General features: G+C 42.6%; 1 protein-coding gene across 1 annotated transcript in view; it reads right to left on the bottom strand.

Moving 5' to 3' along the window:
- LOC120052473 (neurogenic locus notch homolog protein 2-like) overlaps positions 1 to 18,123 on the bottom strand; it is a 58,241-nt gene extending 40,118 nt beyond the window's left edge. Inside the window, exons 1-2 of the mRNA XM_038999405.1 lie at positions 17,825 to 18,123; positions 8,154 to 8,235 (exon numbers count right to left, since the gene is read on the bottom strand). Of these exons, the coding sequence (XP_038855333.1) occupies positions 8,154 to 8,235; positions 17,825 to 17,897 (155 nt within the window). The 5' untranslated portion in view covers positions 17,898 to 18,123. The remainder of the gene's footprint in view (positions 1 to 8,153; positions 8,236 to 17,824) is intronic.
- Between the last annotated feature and the right edge of the window lie 271 nt (positions 18,124 to 18,394).

Below are 18,394 nucleotides of genomic sequence, written 5' to 3'. Positions count from 1 at the left end.
TTTTGGCTGACAATCTGGTTGCCTCTGCCAGAAGGCTGGGACTTGGCCGTAGGTGGACTTTCCAACAAGACAATGACCCGAAACATACCTCAAGATCCACACAGAAATGGTTCTGTGACAACAAAATCAATGTTCTGCCATGGCCATCTCAGTCGCCGGACCTCAATCCAATCGAAAACCGGTGGGCTGAGTGGAAGAGGGCAGTTGATAAGCGCAAACCCAAGAACGTGAAGGATCTTGAAAGGATCTGCATAGAGGAATGGTCCAAAATCCCTCCAAATGTATTCCTTAACCTTGTCAAACATTACAGGAAAAGACTCCATGCTGTTATCCTTGCCAGCGGTGGTTGCACTAAGTACTAAATGAGGAGTGCCAATAATTATGAAATCTTGATTTTGGTTAAAATTATTTTGTATTAAATAATTGAATGATTTTGGTTGGTTCCATTGAAACATTAATAAAGTACAGTATTTCTCATATGTTGGTATTTTGAGTTTCTCTCTATAATTATATTGTTGGTATTTTTTTAAGTATTGTTTGTGCATTGCCAGTCAGGGGTGCCAGTCATTTTGGAGCCAACTGTATGTATATATATATATATATATATTCTACAGTAGAAAGTAGAGGTCGACCGATTATGATTTTTCAACGCCGATACCGATTTATTGGAGGATCAAAAAAAGCCGATACGATTTTAAAAAAAATTAAATTTGTAATAATGACAATTACAACAATACTGAATGAACACTTATTTTAACTTAATATAATACATCAATAAAATCAATTTAGCCTCAAATAAATAATGAAACATGTTCAATTTGGTTTAAATAATGCAAAAACAAAGTGTTGGAGAAGAAAGTAAAAGTGCAATATGTGCCATGTAAGAAAGCTAACGTTTATGTTCCTCGCTCAGAACATGAGAACATATGAAAGCTGGTGGTTCCTTTTAACATGAGTCTTCAATATTCCCAGGTAAGTTGTTTTAGGTTGTAGTTATTATAGGAATTATAGGACTATTTCTCTCTATACCATTTGTATTTCATTAACCTTTTGACTATTGGATGTTCTTATAGGCACTTTAGTATTGCCAGTGTAACAGTATAGCTTCCATCCCTCTCCTCGCTCCTACCTGGGCTCGAACCAGGAACACAACGACAACAGCCACCCTCGAAGCAGCGTTACCCATGCAGAGCAAGGGGAATAACTACTCCAAGTCTCAGAGCGAGTGACGTTTGAAACGCTATAAGCGCACACCCCGCTAACTAGCTAGCCATTTCACATCGGTTACACCAGCCTAATCTCAGGAGTTGATAGGCTTGAAGCACAGCGAAGAGCTTCTGCCAAAACGCAGGAAAGTGCTGTTTGAATGAATGCTTACGAGCCTGCTGCTGCCTACCACCGCTCAGTCAGACTGCTCTATCAAATCATAGACTTAGTTATAACATAATAACACACAGAAATACGAGACTTAGGTCATTAATATGGTCGAATCCGGAAACTATCATCTCGAAAACAAGACGTTTCTTCTTTCAGTGAAATACGGAACCGTTCCGTATTTTATCTAACGGGTGGCATCCATAAGTCTAAATATTCCTTTTACATTGCACAACCTTCAATGTTATGTCATAATTACGTAAAATTCTGGCAAATTAGGCAGCCCAAACTGTTGCATATACACTGACTCTGCGTGCAATGAACGCAAGAGAAGTGACACAATTTCACCTGGTTAATATTGCCTGCTAACCTGGATTTCTTTTAGCTAAATATGCAGGTTTAAAAATATACACTTCTGTGTATTGATTTTAAGAAAGGCATTGATGTTTATGGTTAGGTACACATTGGAGCAACGATACGCACCGATTATATGCAACGCAGGACACGCTATATAAACTAGTAATATCATCAACCATGTGTAGTTAACTAGTGATTATGATTGATTGATTGTTTTTTTATAAGGTAAGTTTAATGCTAGCTAGCAACTTACCTTGGCTTCTACTGCATTCGCGTAACAGGCAGGCCCCTCGTGGAGTGCAATGTAATCAGGTGGTTAGAGTGTTGGACTAGTTAACTGTAAGGTTGCAAGATTGAATCCCCCGAGCTGACAAGGTAAAAATCTGTCGTTCTGCCCCTGAACTAGGCAGTTAACCCACCGTTCCTAGGCCGTCATTGAAAATAAGAATATGTTCTTAACTGACTTGCCTAGTTAAATAAAGATTAAATAAAGGTGTAAAATATATATATATATATATAAATAAAAAATATATAAAAATCGGCCAAATCGGTGTCAAAAAATGAAAACTTGAAATCGGCCCTAATTAAATCGGCCATTCCGATTAAATCGGTCGACCTCTAGTAGAAAGTTTCAATTCAAAACCAAAAATAATGGTGTAGGTTGAGATTTTGAGATGTTCCTATAATAGGAAAAGTCTTCCTTGGTTTCTTTACAATAAAACAATTTCTCTCATTCCTTTTTGCTCAATACCTTCTATGCTCAGAGGAAATGTTAGAGTAGTATTTTTGGAGGCAAACACTTTCATAAAGAGAAGAAAGGCTGCAAAAACAGCAAGCGATTGGGGGGGGGGGGGGGGGGGGGCGAAGTTGCGAACGGCAAGAAATGATGAGAAAATGTGTGGCTTGTAGGGAGATGGGAGAGAAGGAATGAAAGGCAGGAGGAGAGGAGAGAAAAAGAGACTGTCGGAGAGTGGAGACTGACTTTGGGCTGTGGTAAAATAGCACACTATATTTAAAAGAACACTCCAAAAGAATCAAGATCTGACAGATGAAATAAGGAATCCATTTTGATTCTGTATGCTCCATCTGTTTTCCTCTGTTGTGTGGTGTCATTTAGTTATGAATCTCTAGGAGGCCTGAGGCCAACATCTTTCATTGAAGTCATGCAACCACTGGGCATTTGAACTTCACAGGGTTAGCCTACTTTGTTGTCATTATCACCACAGCTCTTGCCACTGCAGTGTCTTGTGGGTTTAGAATCTGGTTGTTACATTCCCCACTATTCTGTAGGGGTTCCTCCCTTTCAGATTGAGAGTGGGTGTATGGGTGAAACACACAAAAAGGGGCAGTCCCTCTTGGCCAGCAGGCCATGCTGACCCTATCTAGTGAGTTGACAATGATGAATGGTCTCGTCTCCACCCCATCAAGACCCCTGCCATAGACCATACACACAGGCCTAGTCATACCCCACTCTAACATCCACCAACACCCCCACCGGCAGACCCCTTTCTTAGCCCTCTGTGCCAGCCACACTTCAGCTCTTTCCCCGCCCCACTGTCCCAGGGCCAGGCCAGCCACTATCTTGTCTCAAGGTGCCCCGGGCCTGTCTTTAGTCTCTTATCTGTGTGGTTTCATTCTGTCAGTACATCTCATTGAGCTGTGGTGGGCAAGTGGACTGGGTGGAAAATCAACGGCCTGGGTTTGTTTCTTCAAAATCACAGGGTTTTGTTAACTCAGGTTTTGGTCATGGGTTTGCCTGGCCACTCAGTGTGTGTTATGAGCTACTGTGGTTGTGCGCGTGCTGGTCTGCTGGAGTAGAGGAGAAGCGGAACAGAGTGGTTGCAGTGAAAGGAGTGAGGGAGAGATTAAGCTAACGCAGTGCTCCTCCACTCAGCTCTCCCTCCTCCCTTGTGCTGGAGTTTCTGGTTCTCTCCTGTTTCACCTGAGGCTATGGGAGGCTCAATGGGGATAGGAAATCACATCATGGCTCTCTGTAGGGCAAGCTCATGATGAAAGAGAACTGACATATATTGACAGGGGTAAAAATGGGGTGAGGTTAAGTCAGTGGGGCAAAGGCAAGGGGTAACAGAGGATTTGAGGGTCTGAGACAGACAAAAAGTAGGGTGGAGGGGTTAAATGAAGAGAAAGAGATGGTGGAAATAATGAAAAGGGGGGTAAATTGAGGGAGAGAGAGAGAGCGAAGGATTAAGAGGCCAGGTGAGATGTGTCCAGAGGCATTTAGCTCGGCGGAATGAGGGATGATTGATAGACAGAGTGATGAGGAAGGGGCAGTGACAGGGTAATTTCTGTCCCTCTCCTTTCTCCTCCCCATCCCCCTCTCATCAGTGACAAGTCAGCTCTGAGATACTCTCCTCAAATTACTGCTAAAGAGGCATCCTCCTTTCTTTACTCCCTCTTTTTTTCCTCTCTCTGCCCCAAGCAAAATTCTCTGTCAGATCAAACCAACTACTACACACCAAACTCTCTCTCTCCTTCTCTGTTCAGTCGAGAGAGAGATAATTAATCAGTTTGCACCATGGCACTGCAGTAGACAAAGGGATCTTGTTCAGGGAAAAAAAGGTTTGGATGCCATCACTCTCTCACTAGGGTTGCTGTGATGAGGTAATAGGCCCAACTCTAAATCTATCCTGAGAGAGAGCGAGAGAGTGAGAGAGCAAGAGAGAGATAGATAGATATACATTTTTTATTGGAAAACTTTTAAGTTTACCAGAATTTTGATAACTCAAGGATTTGATGTAATTTCTCTCAAGACATCAAGTGGCCCTTTTGAGTCCTTCAGATTATCACATGCATCTCCCTGGCCCTCTGTGGGCTTATCACATGTCAAATATATCAAATAATAAATAAAGATCAACACACTTTGCTGTGACTTACCAGTACACTTGGGCACTAACGAAAGCCCAGGCTCAACAGACAGTGACACACAAACACACAGTGGTGACACACGCCTCTTTCTCACACCCTGGCTGAAGGCTTGTAGTCCCACCGGTTCAACAGCTTAAACACACCCTGTTCTGCCAGCCAGCCTCTCCCTCCCAGACTCATCTTTCTCTCATTAGGTTCCCAGTAAGCAAAAAGACAGACAAAAATGAGTGCTTGGGTGTCACCTCCACAAAAAAGCATTACTAAGCATCAGCTGAAAGTTCCCCTAATTCCTTCTCTGTATCCTCCTGTTCCCTTTGCACAAAAGCCAACTGGCAGCTATCAATCTGTCTTGGAGCACATTTCAGCCTGCCTCCCTCGTCCCCCAGCAGTGTTTGGCCTTGTCCGAAGACAGCATATCAACACAATAGTAGTCTTTATAATTAACTCTGACCCCTGGGCTGCTGCACAGTCCATAATTGCACTTGTCTTGAGGGAGATGGACCAGGCACTGTTTTTTCACTGCTTGCCTTAATATGTTGGAAGTCTAATAAACACATAATGGGATTTTCATACAATGACTCTTTTGAGGTCAGCCAGCGGGCAGGCAGGAGGGAGGGAGCTGGGACTGTGTGTGCCGTCTGACTGGTTAATCAGTCTAACAGTTGCCCTCCTCTGTCACCCGACTGGCCTTGGACTGAAAGACTCCTCTCTTAAGGAGGAGCAACCCGCTGCCCGATATGGGACAAAGGACTAAATTAATTAAAATAGATAATAGAGAAGAGGGACAAACTCAAATGTTGAAACTTCCTTCTGGGGCAGTCAGCCAGTTACACAAGTCACCGTTAAAGCCAGTGTGTGACTCAAGCGGTCTGTTCAGTGTTCTTTGTCTTGGGCTCACTTGTCCTCCTAGTCGCTCTCATTACAGCCACTGATTTTTTTTAATGTATTTTATTTTATTATTTCACCTTTATTTAACCAGGTAGGCTAGTTGAGAACAAGTTCTCATTTACAACTGCGACCTGGCCAAGATAAAGCATAGCAGTGTGAACAGACAACAACACAGAGTTACACATGGAGTAAACAATAAACAAGTCAATAACACAGTAGGGGGAAAAATGAGTCTATATACATTTTGTGCAAAGGGCATGAGGTAGGCAGGCAATAAATAGTCCATAGGAGCGAATAATTACAATTTAGCAGATTAACACTGGAGTGATAAATCATCAGATGATCATGTGCAAGTAGAGATACTGGTGTGCAAAAGAGCAGAAACGTAAATAAATAAAAACAGTAAGGGGATGAGGTAGGTAAATTGGGTGGGCTGTTTACAGATGGACTATGTACAGCTGCAGCGATCGGTTAGCTGCTCAGATAGCAGATGTTTAAAGTTGGTGAGGGAAATAAAAGTCTCCAACTTCAGCGATTTTTGCAATTTGTTCCAGTCACAGGAACCAGAGAACTGGAAGGAAAGGCAGCCAAATGAGGTGTTGGCTTTTGGGATGATCAGTGAGATATACCTGCTGGAGCACGTGCTACGGGTGGGTGTTGTTATCGTGACCAGTGAACTGAGATAAGGCGGAGCTTTACCTAGCATGGACTTATAGATGACCTGGAGCCAGTGGGTCTGGCGATGAATATGTAGCGAGGGCCAGCCGACTAGAGCATACAGGTCGCAGTGGTGGGTGGTATAAGGTGTTTTAGTAACAAAACGGATGGCACTATGATAAACTGCATCTAGTTTGCTGAGTAGAGTATTGGAAGCTATTTTGTAGATGACATCGCCGAAGTCGAGGATCGGTAGGATAGTCAGTTTTACTAGGGTAAGTTTGGCGGCGTGAGTGAAGGAGGCTTTGTTGCGAAATAGAAAGCCGATTCTTGATTTGATTTTGGATTTGAGATGTTTAATATGAGTCTGGAAGGAGAGTTTACAGTCTAGCCAGACACCTAGGTATTTATAGATGTCCACATATTCTAGGTCGGAACCGTCCAGGGTGGTGATGCTAGTCGGGCGGGCGGGTGCAGGCAGCGAACGGTTGAAAAGCATGCATTTGGTTTTACTAGCGTTTAAGAGCAGTTGGAGGCCACGGAAGGAGTGTGGTATGGCATTGAAGCTCGTTTGGAGGTTAGATAGCACAGTGTCCAAGGGAGGGCCAGAAGTATACAGAATGGTGTCGTCTGCGTAGAGGTGAATCAGGGAATCGCCCGCAGCAAGTGAAAGCTAGGCCTAGCTTAGGTCAGTGTCTTGTTCTACACCAGAGGCGAACACAATGTAGGATCCTATAAAATCCATAAAGCGGAGAACGCAGACGGAATCACGGAATCTAGACATTAAAACGGAATTCAACAACATTCAAAAATGTATTGAACTTAGTATGAAATCAAATAATGTATTCAACTTACTACAACATGTATTAAATTTGCCCAAGACATTCAAAAATGATTCAGTGATTCGTATTTCCTTCAACTTTCTGAAGAGGCAACGCACAGGGATGCCTGTGCATTGATTATTTATTCTGTTACTATGATTTTATTTAGCAAATATTTGTCTTACTTTTTAACTCTGCATTGTTGTGAATGAGCTGGTAAGTAAGCATTTCACAGTAAAGTCTACAACAGCTGTATTCGGTCTATGTAGCCAATAAAATGTGATTATCCAGTGGCGATGTATTTAGCAAACTCTGCAATTACATGTGTGATACAGAAACACAGCTAACCAAACAAGTCTCTCTTCCTGGTGCTCAGTTGAATTAAAGGGCATCTACATTTATTCGATTTTTCCCAGACCCCAAAAGTGGTCTCCTGATGGGGTTTAAGCACTTAAAACATCCAAAAGATGTGATTTTGAGAGTGAAAACCCCCCAAAAATGAAACCTGGAAAAACAAAAATGGAAGAAACAGAATTTAGGAAAAGATAAAGCAGACTTTATAGGGCCCTAATAATGGACTCCATACACCTGTAGGGGAACATTATTTGCTTTATAGTTGAATTGAAAACATTGACTATAGCCTAGATGTTTTCTATTTATTTCAGAAGCAGCAAACTTTTCAGATTCCACAGGTCTGGGAACAGAAACAGAGCGTGACTCACATCCCATTACATGCAACGTGATAGGTTCATGACCCAGCTGTGTGTTTCTATAATTGGTGTATAGATTGGGAGTGTCCCTTCTTTCTATGCTAAGTAAATTCATAATTACAAGCACTGTCAAAAGCACTAGGCATATATCATGACAAACCAAAATAACTGCAGACCTTTACAGAACATTAAAAAGCAATACCCAATCTGGATTTAGACAGTGACCCATTGAACCACTGCCATTGAATACAGTGGAAGAGTCTTGATTAATTTGGCAACACGAGACCCCTTTGAAAATGTACGACTTGGGAGATCCCCCGTAATCTCTACAAAAAAACAGCTTGGAGGTGGAAGTATGCTTTGGTGGGGCTGCCAGTATTGTTATTACTCAGTGATCCTTGGGTTGGTACTGGACCCAACAACCACCTGAGAGGTTTCTCCTCAGCCAAGCCAGTCTTACCTGCAGTATCCTGTCCCGTTGGTGAAGGTGGCACACGTAGCATTGTTGACACACGGCTTAACAGCATCCAGACACTGGAGAGCTGCAACAGACAGGAATACAACACATCAGTCAAGAACACACAACCTGATGAATAGCTTTTGTGATTCTTTCCAATAGGCCTTCATCTATCTGTTTATTCAGAATCCTCTTGAAAACATGCATTTAAAAAAAATCCTAATATATTTCAGCCTTATGCCATCCAAACTCAAGCACATCTTACCACTCCTGCCACCCAACCCCAGGTGATTATAGTAATATAGGAAACTACAAGAGCCACATGGGCCAGCCAGTGAACATGCAGCAGACAGAGGCATCAGTGAGCCTTGATAGAGACCACAATGCTCATCTACGTCAGGGTTTCCCAAACTCAGTGCTGGGGCCCCCCCGGTTGCACCTTTTGGTCTTTGCCCTAGCACTACACAGCTGAATCAAACCAACTCTTCGTCAAGCTTTGATGATTTGAATCAGCTGTGTAGTACTAGGGCAAAAAACAATATATACGTGCACCTGGGGGGGGGGGGGGGGGTCTGGGAAACTGCTAATCAGACACTCAGGCTGAGCGTGACTTCCCTGTCAAAATAAAGGTTAAAAAACAATGTTTAAAAAAAAAAAAAAAACTTCCTCTATTGTGTGGGGAGGATGCAACCAGAGACGGCACTCAAGTGCTCCTGATGCATACCAGGTGGTAGTTAGGCTTGGGCGGTATACCGTATACCAGGGTATTTGGAAAAAGCCACTGGGATGTTTTTTTTAATACCATCAAAACTATTTATTTGAAGTTTTTGTATCTACTTTATTAATGAATACCTGCAGTCAATTTGTGCAGAACGTTAGGAGAAAGCAGATTGCGTACTTCATTTCACCCGTAACATTATTTTACAGTATGAAGCTTACCGTAGTTCCCCAGAACAGTTGAACCAGTCACGTGTTTGTTTGTAAATAGCACAATGGGAGACGTCCATAGCGTTCTATATCTATCGCCAAGTCTCCGTTGTGTTGCGAACATGAGGTGATGACATTTCACTTGTATGCAATTCACTACTAAATGTTTGCCATCAGATATCTTATAATGGCTTTCTGCCAGAAGTCAAAGAGCTCTGGATGAGTTGCCTGGACAGCTCCAATTTTTTCCTTGTGATTCCTACTAGTGTTTTCTCCCCCTCCTCCGTTCTTCTCCCCTCTGCTCAATGTACACATGCTGCTATTCCTTCAGAAACGCAAGCATGACAACTTTGTTAATTTGTACAATTTCTCATTCACTTTCACTTGTAAAATGTCCACACTCACTAAAAATGACAGTCGGTAGCTACTAGCTATGCTTGTACAACTTTATGAGCTGGATTTGCACGTCTTTGCAATTAGTTTGTTAGTTGTCTTTGTGATTTCGCTATTAGTTTGTGCACATTTTGTTAGCATTCCAGTAAGAGACGTCCAATGGGCTTTTCTTGCGTTTTTAGCACACCGTTGTGTGCTATGATAGTAATACCGGAAATCCCAGGAAAAGAGGACTGTATTACAATATGGAAATCTGGATACCGCCCAAGCCAAGTGGTGGTATGCCAAATAGCATGTTGATGTTGTCAATATCAATTTAATATGTGGGCTGATAGTGTTGATTAAACTTGAGGTATGAAAAAAGCTGACAGCATTTCAGACCATCGTGTACCTACTTAAAATATATATATATTTAACAGGAAGCAAAAGAACATGTGTTTGTGAAAATCATTAGCATAAGGTGAATGCACCAATTTGTAAGTCGCTCTGGATAAGAGCGTCTGCTAAATGACTTAAATGTAAAATTAGCTCCTAGAAAGGTGTGTGGGGGGGGGGGGGGGGGAGGGGCAAACTAAGGCCCATTCAATCCAGCCCGCAGGAGGTTTGAGGTAAAAACAGAAATAATACCCTTTTTTTTAAGAACAGCTTTTTTTCCATTGATGTTTGATTTAACTTAGTCTGAATCTTAGCCTGGGGTTCACTGTTATAATCAACCTGGGAGGGCCTCAGCACCGAGTTTGGGAAACCCAAAACACAGCACTCTTTCCTGGAAGAAAGGGCAGGTCAAATGACTTCACAGCAACGCCAATCCTCACATGACAGCCACGTCATCAATGCACAGGAAGTGTGCTCAGCATAACACTACTTCCTGTGACAAGACCGTCACATATTGTATGCACCACTCTGAAAGGAAGAAGTACATGAACGCTCACACACACATCTGGAGCTACTTCGATTTTAAAGGACAAGCCTAGTAATTTGAACAACCGAGTGCTGGTTGGAATCAGACTCCCAAGGTCCAAGAATCACAGATATAAACTCAGTCAATCATAGTGGTTATTGGTTAAAATCAAATTTAGGAACAATGGTATTAAACACAACCACACTACAATTTAGAGCAACAGAATGAGACTGGAACACCTGAGGCAAGACACACATCTCATAAGGCCAGTAAATATCAGCTGACATATCACACCAGATACTGCTGTGCTGCATACAGCTAGGCTGTGATATCATGTGTGACTTTGCATGATGACTGACCACGAACATAATACCCCCCATTACTCATGCTACGAGACAGTACGACATCACAGATCACACTAAGGTCACTCCCTGTCTGGATCCTTCACTTTCATCTCCATATGACTGATCATTCAAGGTTAACTTGTGATATGCGGTTAATGCACATAGCTTAGCCATAGGCATAAATAGGCTGTGCATTGATTATTAATGGGATATTTGCATGAAAATGCATGTCAAGAAATGATATACAGTACTTAGGCCTAAAATGTATTTGGAAGCTCTAGAAGCAGACATACTTTTCCTATGCCGTCTCATTGGTGGTCACTGTGGTTAAAAAGAAGTGCCAAAAATATGCACATGATTGAACAGTGAAGTTCGCGTCTGGGGTTTCACTCTCTCTCTACTGACATTGGCTCATTAAATAGGAAATACTTCAGAAAAAAAACTGCTCCAGCCAGCCACAATTCTTAACTTTTTAGACACGAAGGAGAGAAATAGACATAAAGCAGGAAGCAAAATACACAGGGGTAAAGAAAGACAGACAATGAGCAACTGAGGATAAGGATTAGAGGTTGACCGATTAATCGGAATGGCCGATTAATTAGGGCCGATATCAAGTTTTCATAACAATCGGAAATCTGTATTTTTGGACGCCGAAATTGCCGATTTAAATGTTTTTTTGTTTTTTTTACACCTTTATTTAACAAGGCAAGTCAGTTAAGAACACATTCTTATTTTCAATGACGGCCTAGGAACGGTGGGTTAACTGCCTAGTTCAGGGGCAGAACGACAGATTTTTACCTTGTCAGCTCAGGGTTTCAATCTTGCAACCTTACTAGTCCAACGCTCTAACCACTTGCCTCGTGAGGAGCCTGCCTGTTACGCGAATGCAGTAAGAAGCCACGGTAAGTTGCTAGCTAGCATTAAACTTATCTTATAAAAACAATCAATCAATCATAATCACTAGTTATAACTACACATGGTTGATGATATTACTAGTTATCTAGCGTGTCCTGCGTTGCATATAATCGATGCGGTGCGCATTCTGGAAAAAGGACTGTCGTTGCTCCAAAGTGTACCTAACCATAAACATCAATGCCTTTCTTAAAATCAATACACAGAAGTAAATATTTTTAAACCTGCATATTTAGCTAAAAGAAATCCAGGTTAGCAGGCAATATTAACCAGGTGAAATTGTGTCACTTCTCTTGCGTTCATTGCACGCAGAGTCAGTGTATATGTAACAGTTTGGGCCGCCTAATTTGCCAGAATTTTACGTAATTATGACATAACATTGAAGGTTGTGCAATGTAACAGGAATATTTAGACTTATGGATGCCACCCGTTAGATAAAATACGGAACGGTTCCGTATTTCACTGAAAGAAGAAACGTCTTGTTTTCGAGATTATAGTTTCCGGATTCGACCATATTAATGACCTAAGGCTCGTATTTCTGTGTGTTATTATGTTATAACTAAGTCTATGATTTGATAGAGCAGTCTGACTGAGCGGTGGTAGGCACCAGCAGGCTCGTAAGCATTCATTTAAACAGCACTTTCGTGCGTTTTGCCAGCAGCTCTTCGCAATGCTTCAAGCATTGCGCTGTTTATGACTTCAAGCCTATCAACTCCCGAGATTAGGCTGGTGTAACCGATGTGAAATGGCTAGCTAGTGGGCGGGGTGCGCGCTTATAGCGTTTCAAACGTCACTCGCTCTGAGACTTGGAGTAGTTGTTCCCCTTGCTCTGCATGGGTAACACTGCTTCGAGGGTGGCTGTTGTCGATGTGTTCCTGGTTCGAGCCCAGGTAGCGGTGAGGAGAGGGATGGAAGCTATACTGTTACACTTGCAATACTAAAGTGCCTATAAGAACATCCAATAGTCAAAGGTATATGAAATACAAATGGTATAGAGAGAAATAGTCCTATAATAACTACAATCTAAAACTTCTTACCTGGGAATATTGAAGACTCATGTTAAAAGGAACCACGAGCTTTCATATGTTCTCATGTTCTGAGCGAGGAACTTAAACGTTAGCTTTCTTACATGACACATATTGCACTTTTACTTTCTTCTCCAACACTTTGTTTTTGCATTATTTAAACCAAATTGAACATGTTTCATTATTTATTTGAGGCTAAATTGATTTTATTGATGTATTATATTAAGTTAAAATAAGTGTTCATTCAGTATTGTTGTAATTGTCATTATTACAAATAAATAAATAAATAGTCCAATTAATCGGTATCGGCATTTTTTGGTCGTCCAATAATCGGTATCGGCGTTGAAAAATCATAATCGGTCGACCTCTAATAAGGATATCAAAATAGTATAAGGAGGAATGCTAAAAAGAGCAACGGGGAGAGACAGGGTGAGAAGGAGAGAGTGAGCGAGTAAGCAGCGGAGAAATCTCTTTCCCCTGACTGGTTTGACGAGCTCCAGTCCACATACACGCACGCTGTCACAACGCCAGGCGTAATGATCTCACAGGATTTGGGACAGGCTGACACTAATTACTCGATTTCCATTCTGAAGCAGGCCACCAGCCCGGGCTCTGGCTCTGGGAGAGGGTGGGGAGGGAGGAGAGGATCCCCCCCATTGCAGCTCGGCCCCACCGCTCTCACACAGACCCAACAAGCAAACAAACAATACCACCACGCGTCACAGACCCCGCTGACAAATAACTTTTACCAGCCTGTTTAACTACAACTGACATTCTTTCTTCTCCCTAATGGAGGCTCTCCTATTCTATCGGTGAAAGCTGGTCTAGGGGAATTTTCTTGGGATTGTAGACATGATAAGAACCAGGCGGCTAAGGAAAAAAAGGAAATTGGGGTTGGTTGAAGAGGAAGGGAGGGGGGGGGGGCAAATGGTATTTAACACACAGATGAGATGACTAAAACATACTCATCGTCCTTCAGGCCAGGCTAGTAGACCAGACACACACACAGAGAAAGGGCCAGTAACGACGACTCCACTACACACGTGTAGTGGCGCGAGCAGGAGCATGTGTGACTGCGGTCAGACAGACTGTGTGGGCTAGACAATGGAATCCCCACATTCGTAGAAATGGAAGTGAATCTCTCGCTCGCTCTCTTTCCCTCTCACTCGTTTTGTCTCTGTGCACTGTATGTTGTTCTCTGTCCATTTTAAGAACAGATCAAGGACATACAAACGAAGAGTATGTCTAGTCAGGGTCATGGGCCTTGGTATTTGGCTGTACAGCTGGCTGGCACACGTTGGTTCCTCCCTCAACACGCACCACTGCTTTGTCACTGAAACCACTACAAACCCCTGGGGAGGGGAGGCTCTGTTAGTTGAGTCTGATTGCGGGGAGGGAATGAGTGACGGACTGACAAAGAGTGCACACGAATGGGCGTCCCCAAGCACAGGCTCCAGTCCCATATTGGGGAGGACAGGAAGTTGTTCGCACCAACTGAGGAAGTAACCCAGTTTCCTGGAATTGCTATAGCCCATATCCGTTGGCAAAACAAATCAAATTTTATTGGTCACATACACATGGTTAGCAGATGTTATTGTGAGTGTAGCGAAATGCTTGTTGTTCTAGTTCCGACAGTGCAGCCATATCTAACAGACGACAAGCAAACAGTTGCCATGGCAGGGCTCCAGACTAACATTTCCCCTGATGGCACTAAGTTTTTCAGTACGTGGCACCAGCCCATGATTTGGTTGCACCAATTTTTTCCCGCAGCGTCACACAATAGAACAAATGAGTATCATCTTATAACGTAATTCGCAGTGATTTGTTAAAAAGGTCAAATAGTCTACTGAGATGGTATTCAAGAAATAAGTTGTTTCATCTTTTCATGTTGTGATTCTAAATATTCTCATGTGCAACCAATCCAGTGATTGTCATGCATGTTGGGTTGACAATTAAGCTATCGTTGTTATATTTTATTGTTAAAAATAGTGTTGCAGGGGCCTCCTGAGTGGCACAGCGGTCAAAGATACTGCATCGCAGTGCTTGAGGCGTCACTACAGACCCGGGTTCGATCCCAGGCTGTGTCACAGCTGGCCGTGAACGGGAGACCCATGAGGCGGCGCACAATTAGCCCAGCGTCGTCCGGGTTAGGGAGGGTTTGGCCGGCCGGGATGTCCTTGTACGATCACGCTCTAGCGACTCCTTGTGGCGGGCCCGGCACCTGCAAGCTGACTCGGTTGCCAGTTGTATGGTGTTTCCTCCGACACATTGGTGCAGCTGGCTTCTGGGTTAAGCGAGCAGTGTGTCAAGAAGCAGTGCGGCTTGGCAGGGTTGTGTTTCGAAGGACACATGGCTCTCGACCTTCGCCTCTCCCGAGTCCATATGGGAGTTTCAGCGATGGGACAAGAATGTAACTTCAAATTGGACAAAATTGGGGAGAGAAAAGGTTAAAAGTACAAAAAAATAAGTAAAATAAAAAGATATTGGGTTGCAGAATCTTTTTTTTTTTTTAATTAAACAATAGAGAAACTTCCCTGGTCTTTATGTGCACTAATATCATAGGCTAATTTATTTGGGGCTAAAGCTTACCGTATGCTTCCAAATTGAAACAGTTTGCACATATATTATGACTAAATTGTGTGATGTTTTGGTTAATTTTTGTCTTTGAAAGGTTTTTTTCCAGCAGTTTGTGCACACAAAAAAACATCTTGAGGCAAGTCGAAGTTCAGTAACTGAAGTCTACGCCCCTTCGTCGGTGATTGGTCAACAGTACTACTCCTAGTTGACTTAGCATGCACAGAAACTAAGCTAAACGACTTTGCCCGAGGGTTACTTATGTCTGTGGCCCACAAAAACAGCAGCATCAACATCAAGTTGGGTTTGTACTAGGACTAGTAGGTCACATACAGCGAGGGAGGTGACGTTACAAATTGCCCAGTTCCAACAGCAACAGTAAAGTCCTGATGATATACAGCGAGGGAGGTGACACACCATGCTGTTACAATTAGGAAGAAGAATTAGCACCCCTGATCTAAATCTGTGTATACAGAGGGCCATCCTCTGCAGGCGGAGTGGCCTTCACACTGCAGTGCTGGGGTGTAGTGTAGCGCCGTGGACATGGGCACCAGCGCTCTGCCCTCATGGCTCCAGGATTATTAAGCTCTGCTGGGGCAGGAATGTAGGACATCTTAATTCTCTGTTCATTTGCTAACCTGCTCAACAGTGCAGTCACAACCCTCTGTAATCACCCCCACTCTTCACAGCAGCACCTCCCATTAACCACACCAAGCCCCCCTTTCCATCAGATCGCCTCCCCTCTACTCGACTAAATACCTATCTGAAGCACACTCCTATCCCGTTCTTATCACACAGCTGTTCTTTGCTGCTGTAACTTGAGGTAATTTACTACTACAACAACCAAAAGAAACAGGCAAAAAACATGTGTTTTCTTCTAATATGTACATATAGCTTAGGGAGGAGAATGGGTTAAGAAGAAGAATCAACAAACATAGAAAAATATTACAATTGTCTGGGGGCAGACTGAGCTGGGATGAACTGATGCTCCGACCACTGTGCCCTCCACTGGCATTGTGAAGAGCCAGTGCTCAGCAGCTCAGTAATGCAGGCAGGTCAATAAACAGAAGCTTGTGTTCCACGTGGAGGACGCTGCATGTCACAGATAAATCACATTTCACACCAGGCTCCAGCATGGGTCAGACTGCAGAACAAGCAATGCAGTAACATGCACAATCACGGGGCTTTTCATTGCACAGGCATGCTGTCAGGACTGAGTAAATACATGCAGCCATGGACCCACGCAGTGGAGGCAGGCAGGCAGCACCAAGTCGTGTGCCACAAAAAAAAAGTCAGAAGCTTCATCCTCAAGGGACATCATCTGCTTGACACAATAGGGAGGCAACAGCCGATTTCTATGCTGTAAGAGTGGATGGGTGAGTGAGTGTGTGCGTGGTGTGTGTGAGAGGGAGAGAGAGAAAGCATGAGAGGGTCAGAGAGAGAGGGAGAGAGAGAAAGCATGAGAGGGTCAGAGAGAGAGAGAGAAAGAGGGAGGAATGTGAAACACCAACAGGAACATTCCACCCATTTCTTCTCCTGCCTGCAGCAGCTTTACGTTGTCTTGTGTTCTTTTGTGTCAATCCTCTGTCCAAAACGTGAGAAATTATGGTCACATACATACATGAGGTCGAGGCAGAAATATGGCTCATGTAATCACTTTTATGTTAATGTCCCTTACCTGGCTGGAATTAATGTGTTTTGTTATTAACCACCATTTCTGTGCTATGACTTTGAGTCTGTAGCAGTACTTTGTTGAATTTGGGAACTTTCACAAAGGAGCAATAATAGTACAGAGCAGATAGTAATAGTAACAATTTCAGTATGGATATCATTGCTATTAGCCCAATTTTTCATTGTGTAACGATTAAAAGTACTGTATTAACAATACTACTGTTAGAGTTATGATAATTGTGATTATCATCAATATGTGATGTTATAGTTGTGTTGTCATAAAAAATGAGCCAAAAGTAGCCAATCCGCAATAAGCATTAAAAACACGCCCAACACGAACTAAAGAAGAACAAACATGTCAAATCTATACTCCATCAAACTCAAATGACAAAATATATATTTATTTGTAGCTAACACAACAAAACCATTTTGAATTCCTTTCACTAACTATATTGGGCGGGCGCGCTGGTTAACTAACATCTGGGCAGCGCTGCGAGACATCGAGCATAGGTGTCAATAGCTAAATTGTGGCAACTAAATATAATTTGTAATTAAACACCATCCACAAATCTTACTTGATATTGTGTGTGTACTGTCGGTTACACTAGATTTAAGATAGACGTATGCAATGTACTCTAAAGAATAAACTGCCAAACAAAACAGTACAACTGTGCTGTAGCTTTTTCCCATTCTTCACCTTGTCGCGAGCTGCTTCTGACTACTTTATTTGTTACAAAGTTACTAAACTGATGGTTAAGAGGCACGTGACAAAGTATTAATATCGACATGTGTTACTTTGGATCCAAAAGTCGCCTAATCAGCCCATGTTATTATGCAGAAGCGTGTGCAGATGCTAAGTAATTAGCGAGAGAATACGATTTAGGTCATAGAAATGTATCAAAAGCTAAACTTATCTCAGTAACTTACCCAAAGAAAGTCGAACGCAGCAGACGACGATGACTAAGACTTTGCCCGAAGAGAAAACGGGTAATTGGCCCATATTTTCTGTAAAATCCACATAGAGTCGCCAGCGCGAGGCTGAGCTCTGTCTCCGGTTAGGTGAACTAAACTTCTAAATCTGTCGTCAAGAACAATACTATTACGGAGTTAAAATAATAAAGGCCCCGTTCCCCTTGTTTCGTCCACGTCTGTTTTTACTTTCAAATCTTCGTTTTTGTTTCTATTTTCCTATAAAAGACAACAGCACTGTATTCAGTTTCTTCACTCCTCACCTCGTCACTGAAGTCACTTAGAGGAAAATCTATTCCTCCGCAGAAGTTACAGAGGAGGATCTATCTGAGCAGTATATATGAGTGTCGGCACATTTGAAGATACACTTGACACTCACCAAACCAACATTGCATTACAAATTGATTACTGAGATATTTTAGTGTTTGTAATTGTGGAACTGTTTTAGAATTCCACTTTTCGAATTTTACTTTTATTTTTCTCTGTCGCCGCGGCGGAGGAATTTTCACATATTTTCTACCTCTCAAA

This window comes from Salvelinus namaycush, chromosome 8 (assembly GCF_016432855.1).
Source record: "Salvelinus namaycush isolate Seneca chromosome 8, SaNama_1.0, whole genome shotgun sequence".
NCBI lineage: Eukaryota > Metazoa > Chordata > Actinopteri > Salmoniformes > Salmonidae > Salvelinus > Salvelinus namaycush.
The sequence above is the reverse complement of the archived record's forward strand: the minus strand, read 5'-3'. Positions and strand labels throughout refer to the sequence as shown.